At 37.4% G+C, this 20048-nt stretch overlaps 2 protein-coding genes across 6 annotated transcripts in view; one reads left to right on the plus strand and one right to left on the minus strand.

Annotated features, from left to right (window-relative positions):
* The window catches only part of LOC134845746 (inversin-like), a 54576-nt gene extending 36471 nt beyond the window's left edge, over window positions 1-18105 (minus strand). For all 5 annotated transcript variants that reach the window (XR_010162762.1, XM_063862835.1, XM_063862826.1 and 2 more), the window contains exons 1-6: window positions 17590-18105; window positions 15105-15454; window positions 14443-14709; window positions 13450-13644; window positions 12984-13149; window positions 11638-11693 (exon numbers count right to left, since the gene is read on the minus strand). Coding sequence is in view for 4 of the 5 variants with exons in the window: in XM_063862835.1 (XP_063718905.1) it covers window positions 11638-11693; window positions 12984-13149; window positions 13450-13644; window positions 14443-14709; window positions 15105-15454; window positions 17590-18037 (1482 nt within the window). In the remaining variant the exon portion in view is untranslated. The remainder of the gene's footprint in view (window positions 1-11637; window positions 11694-12983; window positions 13150-13449; window positions 13645-14442; window positions 14710-15104; window positions 15455-17589) is intronic.
* Window positions 1334-11322, plus strand: LOC134855119 (uncharacterized). The gene is made up of 6 exons (XM_063871527.1): window positions 1334-1577; window positions 5858-6033; window positions 8745-9096; window positions 9508-9707; window positions 9955-10216; window positions 11120-11322. Exons 1-6 carry the CDS (start codon window positions 1565-1567, stop codon window positions 11320-11322), a joined length of 1206 nt encoding a protein of 401 aa, XP_063727597.1. The 5' UTR covers window positions 1334-1564.
* Window positions 18106-20048: the final 1943 nt, after the last annotated feature.

Consider the following 20048-nt stretch of genomic DNA (forward strand, 5'->3'; position numbering starts at 1 on the left):
TTTCAGAAGCCTTTTCACGTGACATTAACTCGGTGAACCAAAATTTTCGTGTCTCGATAAAACACAAGTGGCCCAGCTAAAGCTGGAGGTACGTTTTTGATATAAAATAATATTGCTATACTGATGCGTCACGAAAAATGTGATTTCAAAATTGGACTTTGCCCAAAAACGTATTTGTTTCTCTACTAAAATAAGTGAGAAGAGTAAAAAGTTTTGAGATAATCAATTTTCTCAAGAAGATAACTTTTCTCACATAAAAATTAAGGAATTGCCCTTTCAGCAGTAACCACTATCGCAACCGGTTCTTTCAATTAAAATTTTTATATCAGATTTGATTGTGTAAATTAAAAAAAAAACTCAAAAAGCTTCTAAAAAACGGTGAAAGATCCAAGAAACGGTCAAAAAGATTTCCAAAATCCATCACTTTTTCTGCAAAAATCAGGTTGAGGCCGCTTAAGAAGAGAAGATTCCTAAAAACCGGATTCCTAAAAACCGGATTTCTCGATTGAAGGCAACCTGAAAATTGGCACGGTAGTTTTCGCGTAATGTAAAAAAAGTTTCCAAAAAACTGTCAAAGTTTCAAAACTTCGACTTAGCGGAAGGTCATTACTGTTTTCTTAAAGGCTTTCAACAACATAATTTTTCGATTAAACCTTATGATATCAGATTTGGTGGAATAGTTAGCGAAAACGCTCACAAAATCAATACTTGGACTTTTCCCAGAGCCATAACTTTTGGAGTCAGAAAAGTTAAGTAATATTCGCAAAAGAAAATGAGCTTCGCACAACCTGTTCTTTCAACCGAACTAAAAATTAAATGCCATTTTCGAGACTTGAAGTCGATCACGTTTTTCGTGACCTTTTAACTTTTGCTGTTTGATAGTGCATTTTACCTTTCTTTTAACAAAGCAAATGAACTGATTTCAAAAAGAAATCGAAGTCTCGAAAAAAGTAAATTTGAGCCTGAACAAATTTTGAGACTCTTACAGAAAAAAATCATCACGACCTTTGTAAGAGTCTGAACTATGATTATCGGTTCTTAATTAGAGAAAACTGAGTCAATAGATAATTTTTTTATTCCCCTGAGAATTTTGAAAACTTACATTTCTTTACAAAACAAAACTTCAATCACGCTTTTTCCCGCAATTTCAACTTTCCTAATTGGAGAGCTTCAACTAACCTCCTTTTAGCGAATGAGTTTGAATTGAACTTAAGAACATGCACAAGTCGAACCAGGAAAGTTCAAACTCGAGTGTCAGGTGAACAAACAAAAACTTGACCTGAGTACGCCATAAGTCACTTCGTTTGCTCTTTCATTGACGGGTTGACCCATTTAGAATAATAAAGCTTTTTCAGTCAAAGTCGATCAAATTTTCTGAATATCGAAAAAAGTTGTTCTAAAATGTTTTGTTGTTTATTTAGAAGGAAGAGATCCGGGATAGATTATGAAATGCACGATTATTAATGTTTGAAATGAACTCTTGCATTGCTAAACTCTGTGCAGTCCCACTTCAATTCTGATCAGAGATACAATCAGAGTTAATTGTTGCAGTACAGTAACAGTAATGAATCATCGATGTAAGTCTTTTATTTTTTAAACAAGTCTAGCAAAAACAGCTCACTACCCAACTTCGAACCCTCATATCATAGTGTACATTAGAAAATGAAAAATCAAAGTTTTTTTCTCTAATACTGCACAGAAACATTGATGATAAAACTGTGATTGATCAGCGTTGCAGTATTGCAATATTATTTCAAGTTCCAAATCTATGAATATGCTTGCAGCTGTCTTTGATTGACCTATGTTATAGCTTTGTTCTTTTTAACAGAGTAATAAGACAAACTATGATGCTATCTTCCACCCCCTTTCAAAAACAACTTCAATGTTGCTACTCTGTAATGGAACTTTGCGAACACGTGTTTCTGGACGTGAGGCGACAATTATTAACAGGCGACAATTCGTAGCAGGCGCCAATTCATATTCATGATGTGAATTATCTTTCACGTGCATTACTTGAAAAAGCGGTAATTTCCAGTTCGTAATCACCGTTATCACCAGAATCGGATTGGCCTCAACTAAAACTAAAGGACGACACAATTATCAACCGCTTTTCACAACTGCAGACAAGGAGAGAACTACTGCACTAAAAGTCGACAGTACAATTCGCCATACCAACGCTATGGTGAAACAGGAAAACATTTCTACTAGCGCGAAAAGGGAACCAACCATTGATGTTTCGAGTTTTTCCGATTGACTTCGTCTAATCCGCGCTACTGCTCGTGTTGTACAGTTCAAGGACATTCTTCATCAAAAACGAAAACGCGATTTTAGAATAGACGACCGGGAGATGGCAAAAATTCTTTTATACGAGCAATCACAAGACACTATTTTCCCTGATACTTTTAAACGTTTAACTACCAACAAAGCATTGGACAAAAAAGATACTTTACTGGCATACTCACGATTCATGGATGGTAATCTTATTCGCGTGCGAGGACGACTGAGACATTCACCAATGCCAGATGCAACTAAACACTCTATTATTCTACATGCAAAGGAACGTTCGGTTCAACTTATGATCAAAAAGGCTCATCAAAAATGCATGCACCTTTGCACCGAAACTGTACGACACTGCCTGCAACAAAGCTTCATAATTTTGGGTCTCAGAAAAGCCTTGAGACACATTTGCCGCCACTGTTTCTTGTGCCGCCGCTTTCAGAGGTAAAGTTTAAGCCCTTTCATGGCTGATCTACCTGCACAGCGCTTCGATGACCCGGAAACGAATCCATATCCTTTCAAGAACGTTGGACATGACTACATCGGTCCAATCAATATTGGTGAAAAAGATACCACCGAAAAAAAACTACATTTGTTTCTTCACTTGTTTAACAACGCGCGCAATCCACCTGAAAACCACCGACAATCTGACAACTGAAAATTGCTTGATAGCAATTCGCAAATAAATGGCACGACGTGGTTCTCGTAAACTTATTCTTTCGGATAACGCAGCATACTTCGTCGCCGCACGTAGAAAAATCATGAAACAACTCTTAAAAATCAACGAAGATGAAATAGCAACCAAGCTTCAGCTGATGTCAATCGAATGGCGTCTTAACCCACCATCTGCTCCTCTTTTTAGTGGGTTGCGGGAACGTCTCGTTTCGATGATCGAACGAGTCTTTCTATTGAATTTAGGATCGGACAGACTTTCCAGGGATCTTTTCTCAACTATTGTAGTAGAATGCGAAGGACTCAACACAATTCAAGACCACTGACCCATGTAAGTTGGGACATTAATGACACATTACCACTTACACCTGACAACTTCCTAATCGGTAGGCTATTCATTTAGGCTACCGCAGCTTCATTCTACGACCAAACAAATACGAATAAACTAAGCAACCCTGAAAAAATACGCTCCAACCCTGATCAAACTAACCAAGTGGAACCAAAAAGAGGAAACAATAGAAAAACATGACATCTTGGATCCTCGAAAACTTTACTTCACGAGGCATTTGGCCCTTGGGTAAGGTTGTTGAAACGTTTACCGGTCCTGGTGGCATTGCGCGCTCAAGCGTAATCAAAACAGTGTTAGGAACACTTACTAGGCCCGCGGTGAAACTAGCTTTAGTAGAACCAAAACCGGATTTTTAGACCTCAAAAGCAATTTTAATACCAAGCCCTTACCCCTCTGGTCTCCGTAACAAATGCCCTCCTCGAGGATATTCATGATGTGAATAATCTTTCACATGCATTACTCGAAAAAGCCTTCTTACGAGCTGTCGCTTGCTATGAATTGTCGCCCTAACGTTTCTGGATACCTTTACAACATAATATTACGCATTTAGCCATAATAGCACAAAAAATTTAATCAATGAGTTAAGAAAAGCCATGAACAAAGAAAAAGGCCAGGAGTCTTGTGGCAATATCGTTGACTTAAACAGGAGCGGCAAATCAATTTAAGATGAGCCTGCTAAAGGAATTGCACCCGGTTCGCCGACCTTAATCAAGCCTTATAAAAACCTTTTTCGTTTGTTTATAGTTAATCTATCAAGGACACATAAACTGAATTGTTTAATGCACGTGCATTTGTTTCGAGGTGTCAATATATTTCTACATCTTTGAAACTCAGACTTATCTCTTATTTCAAACCTCAAAACAGATTTCAATTGAGATCTTTCTTCATCCCATTGGGTCATTACCATCCATTTATCTGCTCAAAAATTAGTCTACAGATATATCTGGATTATGGGAATAAACGCTACAGGCACGTGTCTTTTTTTTAAATTACCAGTTACCCAAAACTTCGAGAAACAACTAATTGTTGAAATAACTGATGCAGCTTTTGGCTCTTTTCCTGTTGTCCCCCCCCCCTTTTGATTTTTTTTCTGAAATCCCATTTACCAAAGCCTATTTGAAATGGCTTCGATGTTATTAACTGCCTTAAAATGTTTCAGCGTGAAAATTTTTTTTACAAAACTTCTCATGTCAAAACAATTTTCAAAACAATTTTGTGTTGTTGTTTTACGGAGGGGGGGATGGGAAAATGGAAAAGAGCCCATATTTCCATAACACCCCGACTACAAAATTGTATTTTATAAAATTTCTCAAAGAAGCCGACGATAAATGTTATCAATGTATTTATTTCTCTGTCCCCGTCAAAAGGCTTTTTTCCACTCCCACCTCTCCCATTTTTCAAATTTTCCAAATTCAAGCACGATGTTACCCGGGTCGAGGTGCTAGACTTATGTTTCGACTTTGAGTCGAGAAGGTGCAGTTTTGCGTCGACTGAAATTCCGCGGTCGAGCACAGTCGAAGCATGCCTGATTTTGGTCGAGAAAGTCAAAACATAGATCGAGCCTAACCTAAATTTTCAAAATTTTATTTTTTTTGAAGATTTCAATTGTTTTGAACTCGAAACGAGCAAAATAATCTGCTCAGAAAACACCTCCGTCAGAAAAAGTAAGCGAGTGTCGAGTTGGCCCAGCGGCAATCACACTGAATCTGTCCCTCACGGGCTTCGATCTCAGTATTACGTGTGAAGCGTGAAATGCTTTTGGCTCATGTCAGAAGCCACTGCGCCACGGCTCACCTGATTGTTGAGGGATTTCTTGTTGTTTTATAATAACTCCATTATTCCTTTAATCAATACCATCGTTTGGCAATGAAATTTTATTTCTATTGGTATGATAAAATGATGTCATACGAGTTCTATAAATAATGACATTACAACAGCGTGTCTTTCTTCAGCAATTACATTACAGTGAAACGAAATCCTTTGCATAGAGGTATAAAACAACAAGCAATCCCTCTACATATAAGCGAGCCGTGGCGCAGCGGCTTCTGACATGAGCCAAAAGCATTTCACGCTTCACACGTAAAACTGAGATCGAAGCCCGTGAGGGACAGATTCAGTGTGATTGCCGCTGGGCCAACTCGACACTCGCTTACTTTTTCTGACGGAGGTGTTTTCTGAGCAGATTATTTTGCTCGTTTCGAGCTTAAAACAATTGAAATATTCAAAAAAAATAAAATATTGAAAATTTAGGTTAGGCTCGATCTATGTTTTGAACTTCTCGACCAAAATCAGGCATTCTGGCTTTCTTCCCCCTCCCCCTCCCTCAACTACATGCTCTAAAAAGCAAGGGTTTTACAACCTTGGGTATGGAAAAATTGCCAAACCCCTTCCTCCAAATGAAGGCGTGGGCTTTTTCTGTGTTCAAAAAAATCAGCAAAGACTCTGGTCAAAATTAAATCGGCCAAAATATTTTTACTTCTTTGAATTATCTTTGAATGAATTTGGTTTTTGAGATCTGAAATCTTGAAAAGAGCCTTTCTCTTGCTCTGTCTCTGCTAGGCACTCTTGTCTATTGGGGTGTGGTGTTTGGCGTGAGTGCAGCCATAGTGTTCTACTTCAACAGTGACTACAACAGTGAAACACCACAGTCATCAGGACTGACCTCTCTCTTCTCGTCAGGACATGACGGCACTCCTTATGGGAGAATGAAGCAGTGGCTGGACGCTCTCCTTCAGGTATAATAATGAAACTTTTCGTTGGCTATATTAAGACGATTTCTCCTCAAGGGAGCTGTTCACCTACTTACGAAAAGCCAATGTTGCATACTTGCTTAAAAGTCACTTGCATTTCTTTGTAATTTGCCTTTTACTCAAGCAACTGGCTCGGATCATGGTGGGCCTCGAACCACAGACCTTTTAACTGAGAGGCGGAGACCATTACGCTAAGTGAAACGCAAAGTGCTGTTTCTTGTCTAATAACGCATTGATAAGACCAGGTGACTTGCCTCAATTGAATTTGGAGTGAATTCTGAGCCGCATAAATTCTCCGCTGACGCGTTCATAAAACTAAGTACATAGTGGAGAACGTAGCAGAGACACTTATATAGGTCGCGATGATTTGTTTTTGATTTATCGCGGTTTGGTTTTAAATTTTTTGGAAATTCAGTTCATTGCTTTTGTTTAAAAAAGGCTCTTCTCAACTTTCCCCCCGCATGTGAGTTTCACGTCTAAAAAAACTAATTTTACGTTTTCATAATGGTAATAACTTCATTATGGTGATAAAAATGGTAATAATTTTGCATGGTGAACAAACTAACTATTGCTTGTTCTTCATATCTTACTTCGTAACATCACGCTTTCAACCATAGTGACACGTAAGGCAATTAAAAAAATGGAAAATTTGAAATGTGGGGAGAAACTAAATGGAAAAGAGCCAAAAAACAAGCAACTTTTGTTTTAACCACCTCTCCTCTTTCCTCAGCGGAACAAAAAAATTTTCAAGGCTCCTAAAATTGCAAAACTAAGCTGTTCAAAAATTGTTCACACGTCTCTTTGCATGTATGAAATTTGTTCACCAGTTCACGCTGACACGTTTTGATGCAGTTTATAACAAGAAAAGTAATTTTAACTAGACTTTCATATATTGAATTTCAGAAAAATTCAAAAAGGGGTGGAAAAGAGCCATTTTCAGATTACCCAGCGCAACAAAAATTTTAACCTATTGATCCAGTTTTCTCAGATTGGGTTATTTCTACTAACTTCACCAAGTAAACTCGAAAACCATTTTGAAAATCAAAGAGCTTGGGCCATATACTTATTTCTTTAAACTTTAAGAAATGAGATTTCTTTTAAAACAAGTCAGTATAAGTTTTTCCTGTTTTCTGGCGTTTCTTCACTTTTTTTCAGCTATGCGTTTCTTCACTTTTTTCTTTACTGATTGTCGGCTATGAATTAATTTTCGAGTTTCGCTCTTTTTTTTGTTCATTATAAATTACAGTTAGACCCAATTTAGTAAGAACTCCAGAGGGCCTAGCTTCGATATTTAGCTTTCCAACGAATTTTTTGCCGAAAGTTTCAATGTGCTCCTGCTTTTTAAGGAATTTTATAAGCAATATGAACCACCTGGCAATATAAGCAATATCTGGCGTCCTCAAGTTAAATGACCAAACTACGCCTTGAAAACAAATTTTATAGAATTTTATCTGGCTATTTTCTAACAAAGGGTTTTATCCAAGACGTGTCAAAACTTAGCCCGTGAATTTCCTGTAATTGTAGAGAAAACGGCAGAACCGTGAAAAAAGTTGCCCATTTTCAATTTTACTGCCCATTTTTGTTGCAGTAAAATTGCTTATAGTCGCTTAATTACAGTCACTGGACAAAGAAGTTGCAATTTTTAGTTGTAACAATCTATTAATGGCTTCACAGTCGCGGGTTCGAACAAAAGAATAGTTTGCGAGAAAAGTCCACTACCCTGTCCATTTTCAATTCAAGTTCATTTGTAAGAACGGGTAATTGGAGACTTAAAACATTGGATGTAGCCATTTATGCAGAGGAGCTTACCATAACCCGTGCTTACGATTGAACTTAAGACCTCAGATTTGGGCGGATATTTTTTGAAGAAAAAGAAAAATTCTACAAAAAAATTGGGTTAAAAAATTCCTCCCACAAAATTTTTCGAAAGCTGTAGAAACTGGGTTATGGTAGAAAGAGACTATGTAATTACAATAGAAAAATTGGGTTAAAAAATTCCTCCCACAAAATTTTTCGAAAGCTGTAGAAACTGGGTTATGGTAGAAAGAGACTATGTAATTACAAGAGAGTGAAGCGGATCCTCACAAGAAAATAGGGGAATGGGCGGTCTTTCTATTAGAACCACTTTTTCCAATTTTGAGAAAAACGAGAATATTTTCCAAATCGTCACAAAAAAATTTGAAAAAGTAAATCCCATACATTTTCAAAAGACGTGTTTTCATCATACAAGAACTGTTCGAATCCTAAATTAAAGAAACTAAAGCTTTCAAAAGATGATTGAAAAGCGTACCAGATAGAAAAAATTGCATTTAAAAAAACGGAAAATCAGACGACAGAAATTCAGTTGAAAACCCTAAATCCGAAAACAAATCAATATTTTTTCAATACATATAATTGAAAAAATAAGTACTTCCTCAAATGAACTAAGCAGTAGTTTTATTTGAATTTGAAAAATTAAAGCAGATATGCATAAAAGTTGTTTACAGAAACAAAAGTCTAGTTCCCGATTACAAGTGAAATCAGACTTCCGAAAAAAATCGAGGAACTTTAAAAGAAGCGAAAAAACAAATTCGTAGTATAAAATAACAATTTGATTTGTGCAGATATAGAAGTAGTAAAACTGGCTCAATCAGACTTTTACGGAATCATTGAAAAGTAAAGACGAAGTTCAATCAAAATGGCTTCATGAATTTTAGGAATGGAAAAGAATTCTGGACGCGATGGCCGGCCTTCTACCTTTAGTTTTGGCTAACGTGTTGAAAAGTATGAACGGAGGAATCCTCTACGCTTTCCGAGGTCTTTATCTAGCTGTCATCTACTTCACTGTTCATCTATGCGAGTTCCTGGGATTCCAAATGCTACAAGAGATCTTAATGTCAGACACTCTCGATACCATAATTAAGTTTTCAATATTCAACGGATTCGCAATCACCCTGCTCATTATAGAAGTGTACGTTATGCTCATTGTTATGAACAAGAGAGGCAAAAGATCGGAAGCTCAAGAGAGTTCGGAGATGGCAAGTGAGGAAATGCAAGATGCACAAGAAGGTGACCGGTTCCGTCTAAAAATTACTTTATTCTTTTGAAAGCATTAATTTTTGCCAATAATTTGCCTGTTTTTTGCTTTTACAGAGTTGGGAATGAACTATGGCGTTGGGGTTTCTCCATATTTAAATCAATTTAAAAAAGCTCGTATGGTGTCAAATGCCATTATTATTCTAGCCATATTTGTCGTGATTCCGATTCCAAAAAAAAAAAAAAGTTGTCTCAAATTCGATAAAGCGAAACGTAATTTACAAATTCGATCAAGCAAAACTTAATTCAAAATAATGAAAAACAAACTATTTGAATCAAAATAAAACATTTCTGGTATTTGCATAGATTCATCACGCATTTCACAATATTTTTACGTCGAAAATTGGCAAATAATTGAAAAATTCAAATGATTAATTAAAAAAGAGCCAGGTCGCCGTGCAACTCGGGATACGAGGTCAACGAAGAGTCACGTGTCCACGCCTCCTAGCTCACAGTACCTGCCCGACCAGGAGACTGTAGGAGAAGAGGATGTCCAAGATGAGCAGAGGAGGGAGGAAGGCCGAGGAGAGAGCATGAATGCCGAGGCAGCAGCGCCCAAAGGTGCTATGCAACCACCGCCTCAGGTTAAATCTATGATTGTGGTCTATGGACCAACTTTTTCCCTAAACTTTTGATCGAGAAATTCAAAAGGACCTGATAAAGCTACTAGAAACAAATCCATTTTCGTTTGTGATCACTACCGTTGAAGAAGTCGATTAATCAAGGAACATTGCGAAAAAGTTCAATGACTAGAATTTTCCTGCGCTAGGTTAAAACTTATATGGAATACTTTCCAAGAAGAGTCAAAGTTAAAAGACTGACATTTTCCAGGACCAGGGTAAAAGTCTGGAGCTGTGGAAACCAGAAGAAGACAAAGACGAGGACGAAGGAAACGAGCAAAACGAAGACGATGACGACGACATGGACCTGAAGACTGTGGCCATGTTCGCTTACATTGCAGACTGCGAAGCATACGAAGAGGATGACTTGAGAAGACAGAATGGGGAGCTGAGGAAACAGATCGAAGAAGGAAGGGATGCTTTCAAAGATATAGACAAGGAAAAGGAAGACGAGATATCGCGACTCACTCAAGGCAAACATATCATTAGTTCTCTTTATATTTGACATGCTTACATATAGGTCTTAGAAGGTTTTAAGATGAAGGCCAATTTCTTCGGTACTTAAACGGGCTAGAACTTTTCCGGTCATCATGATTAGCCATTCCAACTAAACAATGGTTCAATAAATTTGGACAATGCAGACAATGTAGTTTTTCCCATATCAGACGACCTCAAACAATTTTAAAAAATTCGTACCTTAAGTCGACAACTGACTCAACAAGCGATAAAAACAGAACAAGGATAGCCGGTTACTGTGTAAGTAGCATAGAATGTTTCGCACATAGTCTTAAGAAAACTACGGTTTAGAAAGTTTTTTTTCCAAATTAGTTTAGTTTTTTGTGCTTGGTGTCGATAAAAAGATCTGACGTAAAAATATAATATAGGCATATTAGACAGTAATAGTAATATAGGCAAATTGGACAAAAATTTTTGTCGAAAAATGACTAGAAAAAAAAACTTTAAAAAAATTTTTCAAAGATTTTTGCAGAAAATGTATGAATTTTTTGAAGTTTTTGGTTCCCAAAATGAAGCTAAAGAACTCCAAAAACTAGTTTTACTTGCTTGCTTAGAATTAAGATTTAAGGTCTTAAATTAGGCATAATTCAGCTGTTGTAAGCCTGCTCGCTTGCTTTATTCGCTCGAATTAAGACGAAAATCAAAAATTTCAAACCTGTTTTTCTCGACACTTAGAAAACAGTTTTGGGAATTTTTTAATGTAGTTCAAATCACGACTGAAAGGGCTTTAAAATGATACATCACTCAACCCAATACCCAATCCGACGATTATTTGTGGTATCTGATTTTGCGAGGAAAACAAAAAAACTAAAACACCTGAATATATAATGAGGTACTATTACAATCATATCTGCCTATAGGTATGAAGAAAATGTTGAAACGAGTGAAGAAGGAATCGCAGTTTGCAAACTACGCATTGGACACTTTGAAAGCGGAGAAAGATGTCATCAATGAGGAGCTGCAGCGGCTATTGGCACTGGAGCCGGAAGAGCTTGCCAAGATAGATACGGCCGATTTGTTCAAAGACCTATCTGGAAAAGTATCCAAGACTTCCAAGACTTAAGCTTCTCTTACCGTTTTGATGGCAGTTGAATTTACGTTTTTTCCTCAGAATTATTTCTATTAAACTCATATTCAACCTTGATAAAAAATAATCATGTTTTTTTGCTGTCCTTTCCCATTATAGCCCACCAAAACAGTGTTTTTGCAATTAGGAAGAGACACAAAATGTGGAACTATAATGGAAAGAACACTTTTTTCAAAGCACCAAAAGAACCACTTTTTTTCAAGAACAGAATTGATACACAACTCGCCCTCCATTTGATTCGTTGTTCCAGACAAAAAATTGATGTCAAAATTATCTGCTGAAATAACTAACATTAAGAAGCAGTTTGACGCAGTCCGCGTTTCCAGAAGTGGCAGCGGCATGCAGTGCTGAAACAAAAGCATCAATAGATTCATTCGACGCTCAAACTACTTTCACTCTTTTAATAAGAAAAAGAAGACCTATGTTTAATCATGAAACAGGTGACAGGACAAAATATCCCATACCAATATATCGCAATGGACACAATAGCCCAAGCCATTTTGGGAGGTGATAGAGGCCAATACAACAAAAATTTTGCCTTTTCCCTCACTCCGCCTCCATATAGAGTACCCAGTACAGTGGGGTTTGCTGGGGTTTAGGGGACAATTTTTACCGATTATCGAGTCATAGCTTTTTACTTTGAGGCACTAGAAGACAAAATTGAGCGCAAATTCAAGTTTTCCCTCTTCAATGTCGCTTTTCAATATCCATTTTAGATAACAATTCCTTTGATTTTCAGTTAAACTTTTACTAAGACCAAGAGCAAATCATCAGAGCTACCCTCTATGAAACTATCAATGTTTGGTTTCACTGACTTACCAATGTAAGACGGGTCTGAAAATTCCTGATTTTTCATCTGCACTAAGTTTTGCATCTAGTGAACACTTTCTTGAATCGGCGGAGTAAAATGATTTAGGTAGTGTGAAATTTTTCTTGAATTCGGCAATTTTTTTCTAGTTTTTCCAGCAGACTAAAAAATTTAGTGCAGATGACGAAATCTGGCATTTTCAGACCAGGATTACATTGGTAAGTCTTCGAAACCAAATTCTGATAGTTTCATTAGCTCTGATGATTTGTCCTCGGTCTATGTCAAAACTTAACAAAAATTCGAAGTAAATGCTGTCCAAAGTGGACATTGCAAACAGGAATTTTAGAGAGTAAAATCCTGAATTTGCGCTTAATTTTGTCTATTAGAGTAGTTCGAAAAACGGTTGATTTTAAAAATGCGCTGAAATTTTCACGCTTTGAACTAACTGAATTTGATTTCAAGTGCTTTTTCAAAAGTAAGCATTGCGTCGATCGGTTTGTTCAATTGTGGCATCTCGGTTTTAATTCCTTTGATTAACATATTGCGATATTTTAATCGTTTGATTCCTCAGATCGGACATTTTAATTTGAGTGGGCTACTTCGTCCTGGGCTATTCTAACTGCTGGATTATTGTTGTAATGGATACCTCCGCGTGGGATAAAAAGGTAAGGGATAATTTGTCATGAAACCTTCAAAAAACCCAATTTTTGTTTTAAGTCCGCCATCGGTAACCATCTTCTAATGGCCACCGTTGGCTCACTGACTGACCCAGAGCAGTTTTGTTTCCTATTTTGACAAGTCATTTCGAGGACTGTCATCTCATTCTCACCTGTAGCCCCGTTCTTATCGCTCTGACTCAGATCCACCCCACAGTCCAGCATCACATCCAGGGTCTCCAGTGCCCCTGCTCCGGCTGCCCACATGAAAGCAGTTCTGCCCTCGATGTCCGCCTGATCCACCAGTTCACTGAATTCCAGAAAAGCACGCATGGTCTCCTGAAAAAAAAACTATTTTTTAAAAATTTTACTTCGTTTAAGTTTTAACAGGTTTTTATTCTGAAACTCATGCTGTTTTTCAAAATCTGGAAAAAATGATTACATCGAAAAATAAATGCCAGGAATTGTTTAAGTTTAGAAAAAAAAATCTGTTTGATTTTTTTTGAAATTGTTTAATTGATTTGCGGTCAAAATCGAATCATTCAATATACTAGCACAGCAATGTTTTTTTTGTTGCTTCATGCACAGAGGCGCTACAAATGACTACGTTAAAATAAAAAATATAAAATTTGCAACTACCGAATTGTTTTTGTGCGCGGCGTAGTGCAGTGGAGTGGCCCCGTTAGAGTCACTGCATGTCCAATCGCAGCCCTTGTTCAGCAGAAGTGTCACTATCTGGGGTGCAGTGGCCTCGTTGTCCATGACCGCCGCCCAGTGCAGCGGAGTGCGGAACATGTTGTCCAGGCAGGAGAGCTTACAGCCTTCAGTGCCGATCTAGAAATGCCAACTTTATTAATTCATGATCATTTCAACAGCTTGCAGTAACAACTTAACACACAGAGGCAATCTGCACTTCGCCAACACAAAGCGAGAACTGAAGGAAAAGTAGCTTTAAAAGAGTCAAGATTACGAGTCATATACGTCCCAGCATCTGCGCCCTGGCCATCAATAAACCGGATACAAAGACATAATGCTATTGCTGCAAAATGGCACCAAATAAATGAGCACATAATAAATGTGTTTGAAAAAAGGGCCGGCGCAATATGGCACTACGCTCACTAGCTCTCTTGTATAAATGACAGCACTCAAACTCCGTATCAAAAAACTGCCCCCCCCCCCAGAACAGATTTTATTCAGTACTGTCAGAAGGGGGCCTTCCTGCTCTTAGCGAAATCTGGGAAAGCCAGAGTTACTGTTTTATGGACGAGACAAAACAATCAATCTCCACAATCTTCGATTGTGGATTACTGAAAATAAACAGCAATGAAGACACGAATTGGACGACCCCTCCTTTTGCAGCTACAAACAACAACAACAACAACAACAACAACACAGCAAGCAAACCGAAATACATGAATGCAATTTGATTCGAGCCGTACGAGTTCACATTTGATAGCAACGCCAAAAGATTTGAAGGTTGGACCAGTTCTCAATCCCACGATTTAAACGTTGGGACAGTTCTCAATCCCAATTACTAAAATACGCAAAGCAACAGTAATAATAATTCAGGTTCATTTTCTTCCCAATATTTTCAGTATGAAGCTTTGAACCGTTGCTGAGACTTCAACTAACCAGGGTCTTGACCAGGTTGTAGCTTCCCTCGGCCACAGCGAGGTGGAGACTGGTCCTGCCATCATGGTCCTGCCAGTTGACCACACTTGGCATGTGTTCCACCAGAGATTGCACAATTGAGCAGCTGTGTTGATGTTTGCTGTTGATGGCCCAGTGCAATGGAGTTTTTCCCTCTCCGTCTGGGATGCCGACATTGGCGTCTCTTTGAAGCAGCATCTGCACCTGGTCATACGATCCGTACATGGCAGCCAGATGCAATGCAGTTCTCTGAAAAAATTATTATATGTTACTCAACTAATACATTAGTTGCTCAACTAATACATGCCCCAGACTTGAAGCAATACCTGAGAAACTTTCATGCAAAGTTGTTCAATATAATTTTTCAAGGATAGTAGCTCATAAAAAAATAAGACCGATTCCAAGAGATTATCAAAACAATAATTAAAGGTCAATTCAGTATGTTGTCACAAACAAGGGCGGATTTGCAAGTGGCTCAAGCTTTTTGGTCAAAATAGGGTCATCATAGTGTTCTGTGAGTGCTAGGAAGATCAATTTGGTCGACCTAAAAAAAATATCAACAAAGTTTTCGAAAAATTTATGAAAATCCGCCCCCCACCCTCTCCTCGAAAAAATCCTTGATCCGCCCCTGGTCACAAAGCTACCTTGTAGTTATCTTGTTCTTCCAAGTCATTTGCATTCAAATTCTTCATCATCAAGGCTGTACTTTTTGAATTTCTGTTCTTCATACACATATGAAACGGCGTCAGACCATCTCTATCTTTGGCCCTGCAATCCGCGCCTCCCTTCTGAATCAACAACTTTAGCATCTTGTGATGCTCCTTGTTAGCTGCCCAATGCAGAGCAGTTCTCCCTAGGTTGTCGGATGCATTTACGTTTGCCTTTGTAGACTTGATGAGGTATTCAGCACAGTCTACTTTGTTTCCCAGTACACAATACATCAGAGGGGTTCGGCCCAGGCTATCCGCAGTGTCAACGTCTAGAAGTTGTTGACCTGAAATTAGTGATCAGCTTATGGCAAGCACGACTAGAGACTAACAAGGATAGGTAGATGCAGTGCAAGCAGCACAATTTTCCGAACAGAGCGATTGAAAAAATCGAAAAAAAAATTAAGATCAAAAAAGAATTTTTTTATATTTTAATAAAAGGGTATTGAATTCATTCCACAACTGCAAAACTTATAGACCATAATTGCTAATTTTAGCTAAAAATTGCATTAGAAATGAATTGCGAGTTTAGGGTAATTTCTTAATTTCAATTTTTTTAAATCGAAACCGACCATTTTTATGAAATTTCAATTTGTAATCCGAACGAAACATGGCTAAAAGCGTTTGAATATGATACCACACTTCATTACATTCAAGTTTTCTTCAAATTAATCAAAATCGAGCGGGAAAAACATAAGCTAATCCACAGCTCTTTTTTTTTGGGTCCCTTTCAGTGCCGTGGTCAGAACAATAAGATAGCCGGTTGCTGTGAAACTTTCAGACCATGCTTATTTTTGCAATGCAGTAAAAAATTTAGAAAAAATAGTCTAGTTTGTCCAACTTATAACTCAAGAGAGGGGATGGATTGGCTGGCAAGCTATAAGAATAACTGGCATTAGCGGTGCCCACTCGACTAGCATAAAAGTTTGAAAACCTGAAAATGTATCGACTAGCATAATTTTGATAGCTTTATATTTCAGAAACACAGGATCTCTTTAACTATTACCATCCGCTTGCTATCTAGTAACGATATACCACTTTTTGAAAGAATTCAACACTTAACATTTGAGATTTGTGCCTAGTAATGAATCTCCGCCTTTCATTCTAAAAGGGTGGGAATAGTTAAAGAAATTCGAAATACAAAACAGCAATCATGATCCTTTCAAATTAGGACTTGCATTTCTGAGAAATAGAATTTTGAAAATTTCTCCAAAACAACCAAAACGCAAATGGAATTCCTCATCACATAAATTATCATCTGTCCCACCCCGCCCATGGGCGGATTTTTTTTGGGGGGGGGGGGGAGGCGGACGCCTCTTCCTCGAGGATTCGGCCCCTCACCACACAAAGGTCCCGCTTTTGTTCTAATTCGCGACCTCCATTTTTGACGACAGACCCAATGCATTTTGTTTCAATGTTTATGCTAGTCGATGCGATTTTCATTTTTATAACTTTTATCGGGTCTTATGCACAAAACGGCCCAAAATCAAAATTTTTATATCTTGAATTAAAACTTATGCAGTCGAATCTGACTGGTTAATATAAGCCATTCAAATTCAAGCAACATTTTCAGGCAATTCAATCAAAACTTCCAGCAAATAAAAAAATATTAGCCGAAATTACCAAAATGTTAAACTTTGTCTTATTTTTTTTTTCAAGTAACTTGGATAATTTTGCCCGGATGAGAAAAATTTTGCAAAATGGCTTCAGCAGAAGAAAATTTTATAATTTTGGTTATTTCGGCCAATAATTTTATTCGCTTGGAACTTGGAAAGATGTAGAAATACAGATTTTGGGCCGTTTAGTGCATAAGACCCGTTTTATCCTAGACGAGCTTTATGCTGTCGATACACCACCGGCATTAGCATACATAACCCAAAAGTCGAGTAAAAATTAGAACTGAGACAAATGAAAAAACTAAAATTATACAAAATTTGATTTAGTAAATTGAAAACCAACAGAAAAAAAACGCAAATTGCGAAAACAGCGGGTTTTCAAAATGCACACATGCTTATGGTTGACAAAGTACAGATTTGAGAAAATGTTAGACAAATTGTTCACCTGGATAAAAGTCTAAGAGTCGATTTGATTATGATTGCTCATCGCAAGCGTAATGATTGACCAAAACTTGTATCAAAAAATCTATCCTATGTACCACCGAATCAGTATTTGCTGCTATTCTAGATTGTTCTGTATTCAATTATTAAACCGTTACATGCGCGAAAAACAATTCTTTCCTCATGGTAATAGGTGCTGATCCACGCATTAATATAGAGGGAATAATAACACTCTTTGTTCTTTCTACAAAAAAACTTTAGACCATTTTCGTATGATCGGTCATTTTTAGACACAAATGATTCAAATCTATTTGATCGAACGATTCAGACTGTAAAACTAACATAACAAAACTTTCTGAACCTACCATTAAAAACATTTTTGGCACTCCTGGTACTATTCCTTGCACTGTTCCCGCTATTTCTATCGACTGATCTCGAACTCAAATTTCCATCTGAGCTATTGACCAATTTAATAACCAGCTGTTTATCTCCATTTATACAGGCCAGGTGCAAAGCATTGGTGCGTGCATTGGGGTTCACATGGGGAATGGTAAGTCGAGACAGGGAAGGTGCCGCGAACGAGGCAGTCGGAGAACCGAGTTGAGCCCTGTCAGCAGACCTGCCGAAGAAGCCCGAAACATTGTGGGAGCGGTGTGCGTGTGAAGTCACACTACTTGAAGATCTACTCGAGTGTGGTTGGTTGTTAGAGAAATGATAATGATGATTAGATGACGAAGAGTGTGTGTGATGATTGGTATGGTGATGACTGTGTCTTCGCGAGGAGCGGGAACTCTTGACATTGAGGTTATCCATTGAAGAGGTGGCCGGTTAGACCCTCGACAAGAGAACGGGGCTTTTTTTCACAGAACTAAAAACATGACAACCCTGAAAGATCAACTCAATTTTTAACTCATCGATACACAGAAGCGAAGCAGTGCTTCGCAAAACTTGCTATTCAAAATTAAAAGCTGAATATCGGAAAAAATCAGGCTCGTATGAAAAAGATAAAATTAATTGAATTATGTTGAAGAAATCGTCAGTGGAAAACACGAAAAAAAAATTGGCAATTCTTTAAAAAAGTAATCACTTGAAACATAAAAAGGACATCAAAAAACTTGAGCAATTAAATTTGGCAACACAACTTTTGCAACACAGATTTTAGAAAAGAAAAATCGCAGCGACACAGATCAAAGTAACTAATCCGAAAATAATAAGGCCGAATGAAGCTGTTTAGCGGAAAAAAAATGCTTACCGTACAAGAAAATTCCACAATGCGACAAGTAAGCCAACAAAACATAAGCTGACAAACGAAAGTCGATTTTTCCTGGAACATTTTTTAAATTTCCTACATCTACTGCAAAAAAAAACAAGTTCCGACCGGGACTCGAGTCCCAGACCTTGGCGCAAGGATAACCGCCTTAACTCTGGGCCAGTTGGGAAGGCTTCTCGGAATTGCCAGGGTTCATTAATAAAGCAACTTCAATTTCAACTTCAGATTTGTAAAAAAAAATTGTTAACGGGAAAAAGTCCACATCCCGAAAACAAGAAACTTGTTCTCGCAAATTTAATGACTATAAGACGGAAAGGATAGGAATAAAGTGAGATTTCGGTCCATAAATCATATGCCAAAAATTCCAAAGAAAATATTGGAACCAAACACACAGTATGTCTGTCAAGAACATTTGGGGCACTTCCTGTCAAGGCACTTTCGATTGCCTGCTATAAACGAACATCAAAATGAACGAAAAAATTAATAATTCAAAAAAATGACGACAATTTTCAAACAATTATCACAAAAAAGAATTTGCAGAAAACTCAAACTCAAAAAATAACAAAATAACCCAATTACATCAACCGTGTCAAATATGTTGGTGATACGCATAGCCACAAAAAATGAATACATAAATTTCGAAACAATTCAGCCAGAAGCAACCCCAATCTTGAATTTTGTGCAGCAAAATACCTTTGTAGACAAACCAAATGAAAACAGAATGAAACAATACGCTGTACTATTCCCTTGATTGGATTTCAAATGAAACTGCTCAAAAGTAATTATGACGCTAAATTTTTGTTGAGCTAACTGTGCACCCTTACAAAACTTTTAAAAAAATCAGAAACCACGCATTCAAAAAAACGGGGAAAATTCAATAAAAACTCGCTTTGAAATTGCGTTTTAACGCGTTTAAAATAAAAAAAATCCTCGAAATCTTCGAAATTTAATTGAAAAAAAAACAATCCATTCTAACAGATTATTTAAAAAATAAAACACCCGGCAATAAGCTGACAAAAACATAAATTAAGACGAAGTCAATTAACCCTACAAAAAAACAATCCACACCTGAACATTTTTTCAGCTGTAGAATGAGTAACTAATTAACTCTAGACGCACTAACTCTAGATCCAAACTACAACTGCTAAAAAGACAACTAGGGTGAATCTGGAGATCTTCAGCAATTGGAGATGCTGTGAACTAAGTTGCTTACGGCAAAAAGTCTAGTACCCGATAGCAACACTCTTGCCTATCGGAAAGGTCAAAATTCTTAAAATCGACTTTCAGAACTTAAACTATCCTGTTTCTTTAGTTCAATTTGCATATTCGTAACTGGAGAGCATAATTTGCCTTCATTTTAGCAATAAAATTTAAAATGAACTTAAAAACAAATAAGTGTCGTCACTTCGTTCATTGGTACTTAGAAAATTAAAACTATACAAAAACAGGGATGTTCACTTTATATATTACAGGAACAAACCAAAGCTGATTTTGAATTGAAACGTAAATTTCTTAAATCACGAGAAAATTTCGCGATGTGGCAACAAAGCAGAC

The sequence above is a fragment of the Symsagittifera roscoffensis genome, chromosome 1 (genome assembly GCF_963678635.1).
Source record: "Symsagittifera roscoffensis chromosome 1, txSymRosc1.1, whole genome shotgun sequence".
NCBI lineage: Eukaryota > Metazoa > Xenacoelomorpha > Acoela > Convolutidae > Symsagittifera > Symsagittifera roscoffensis.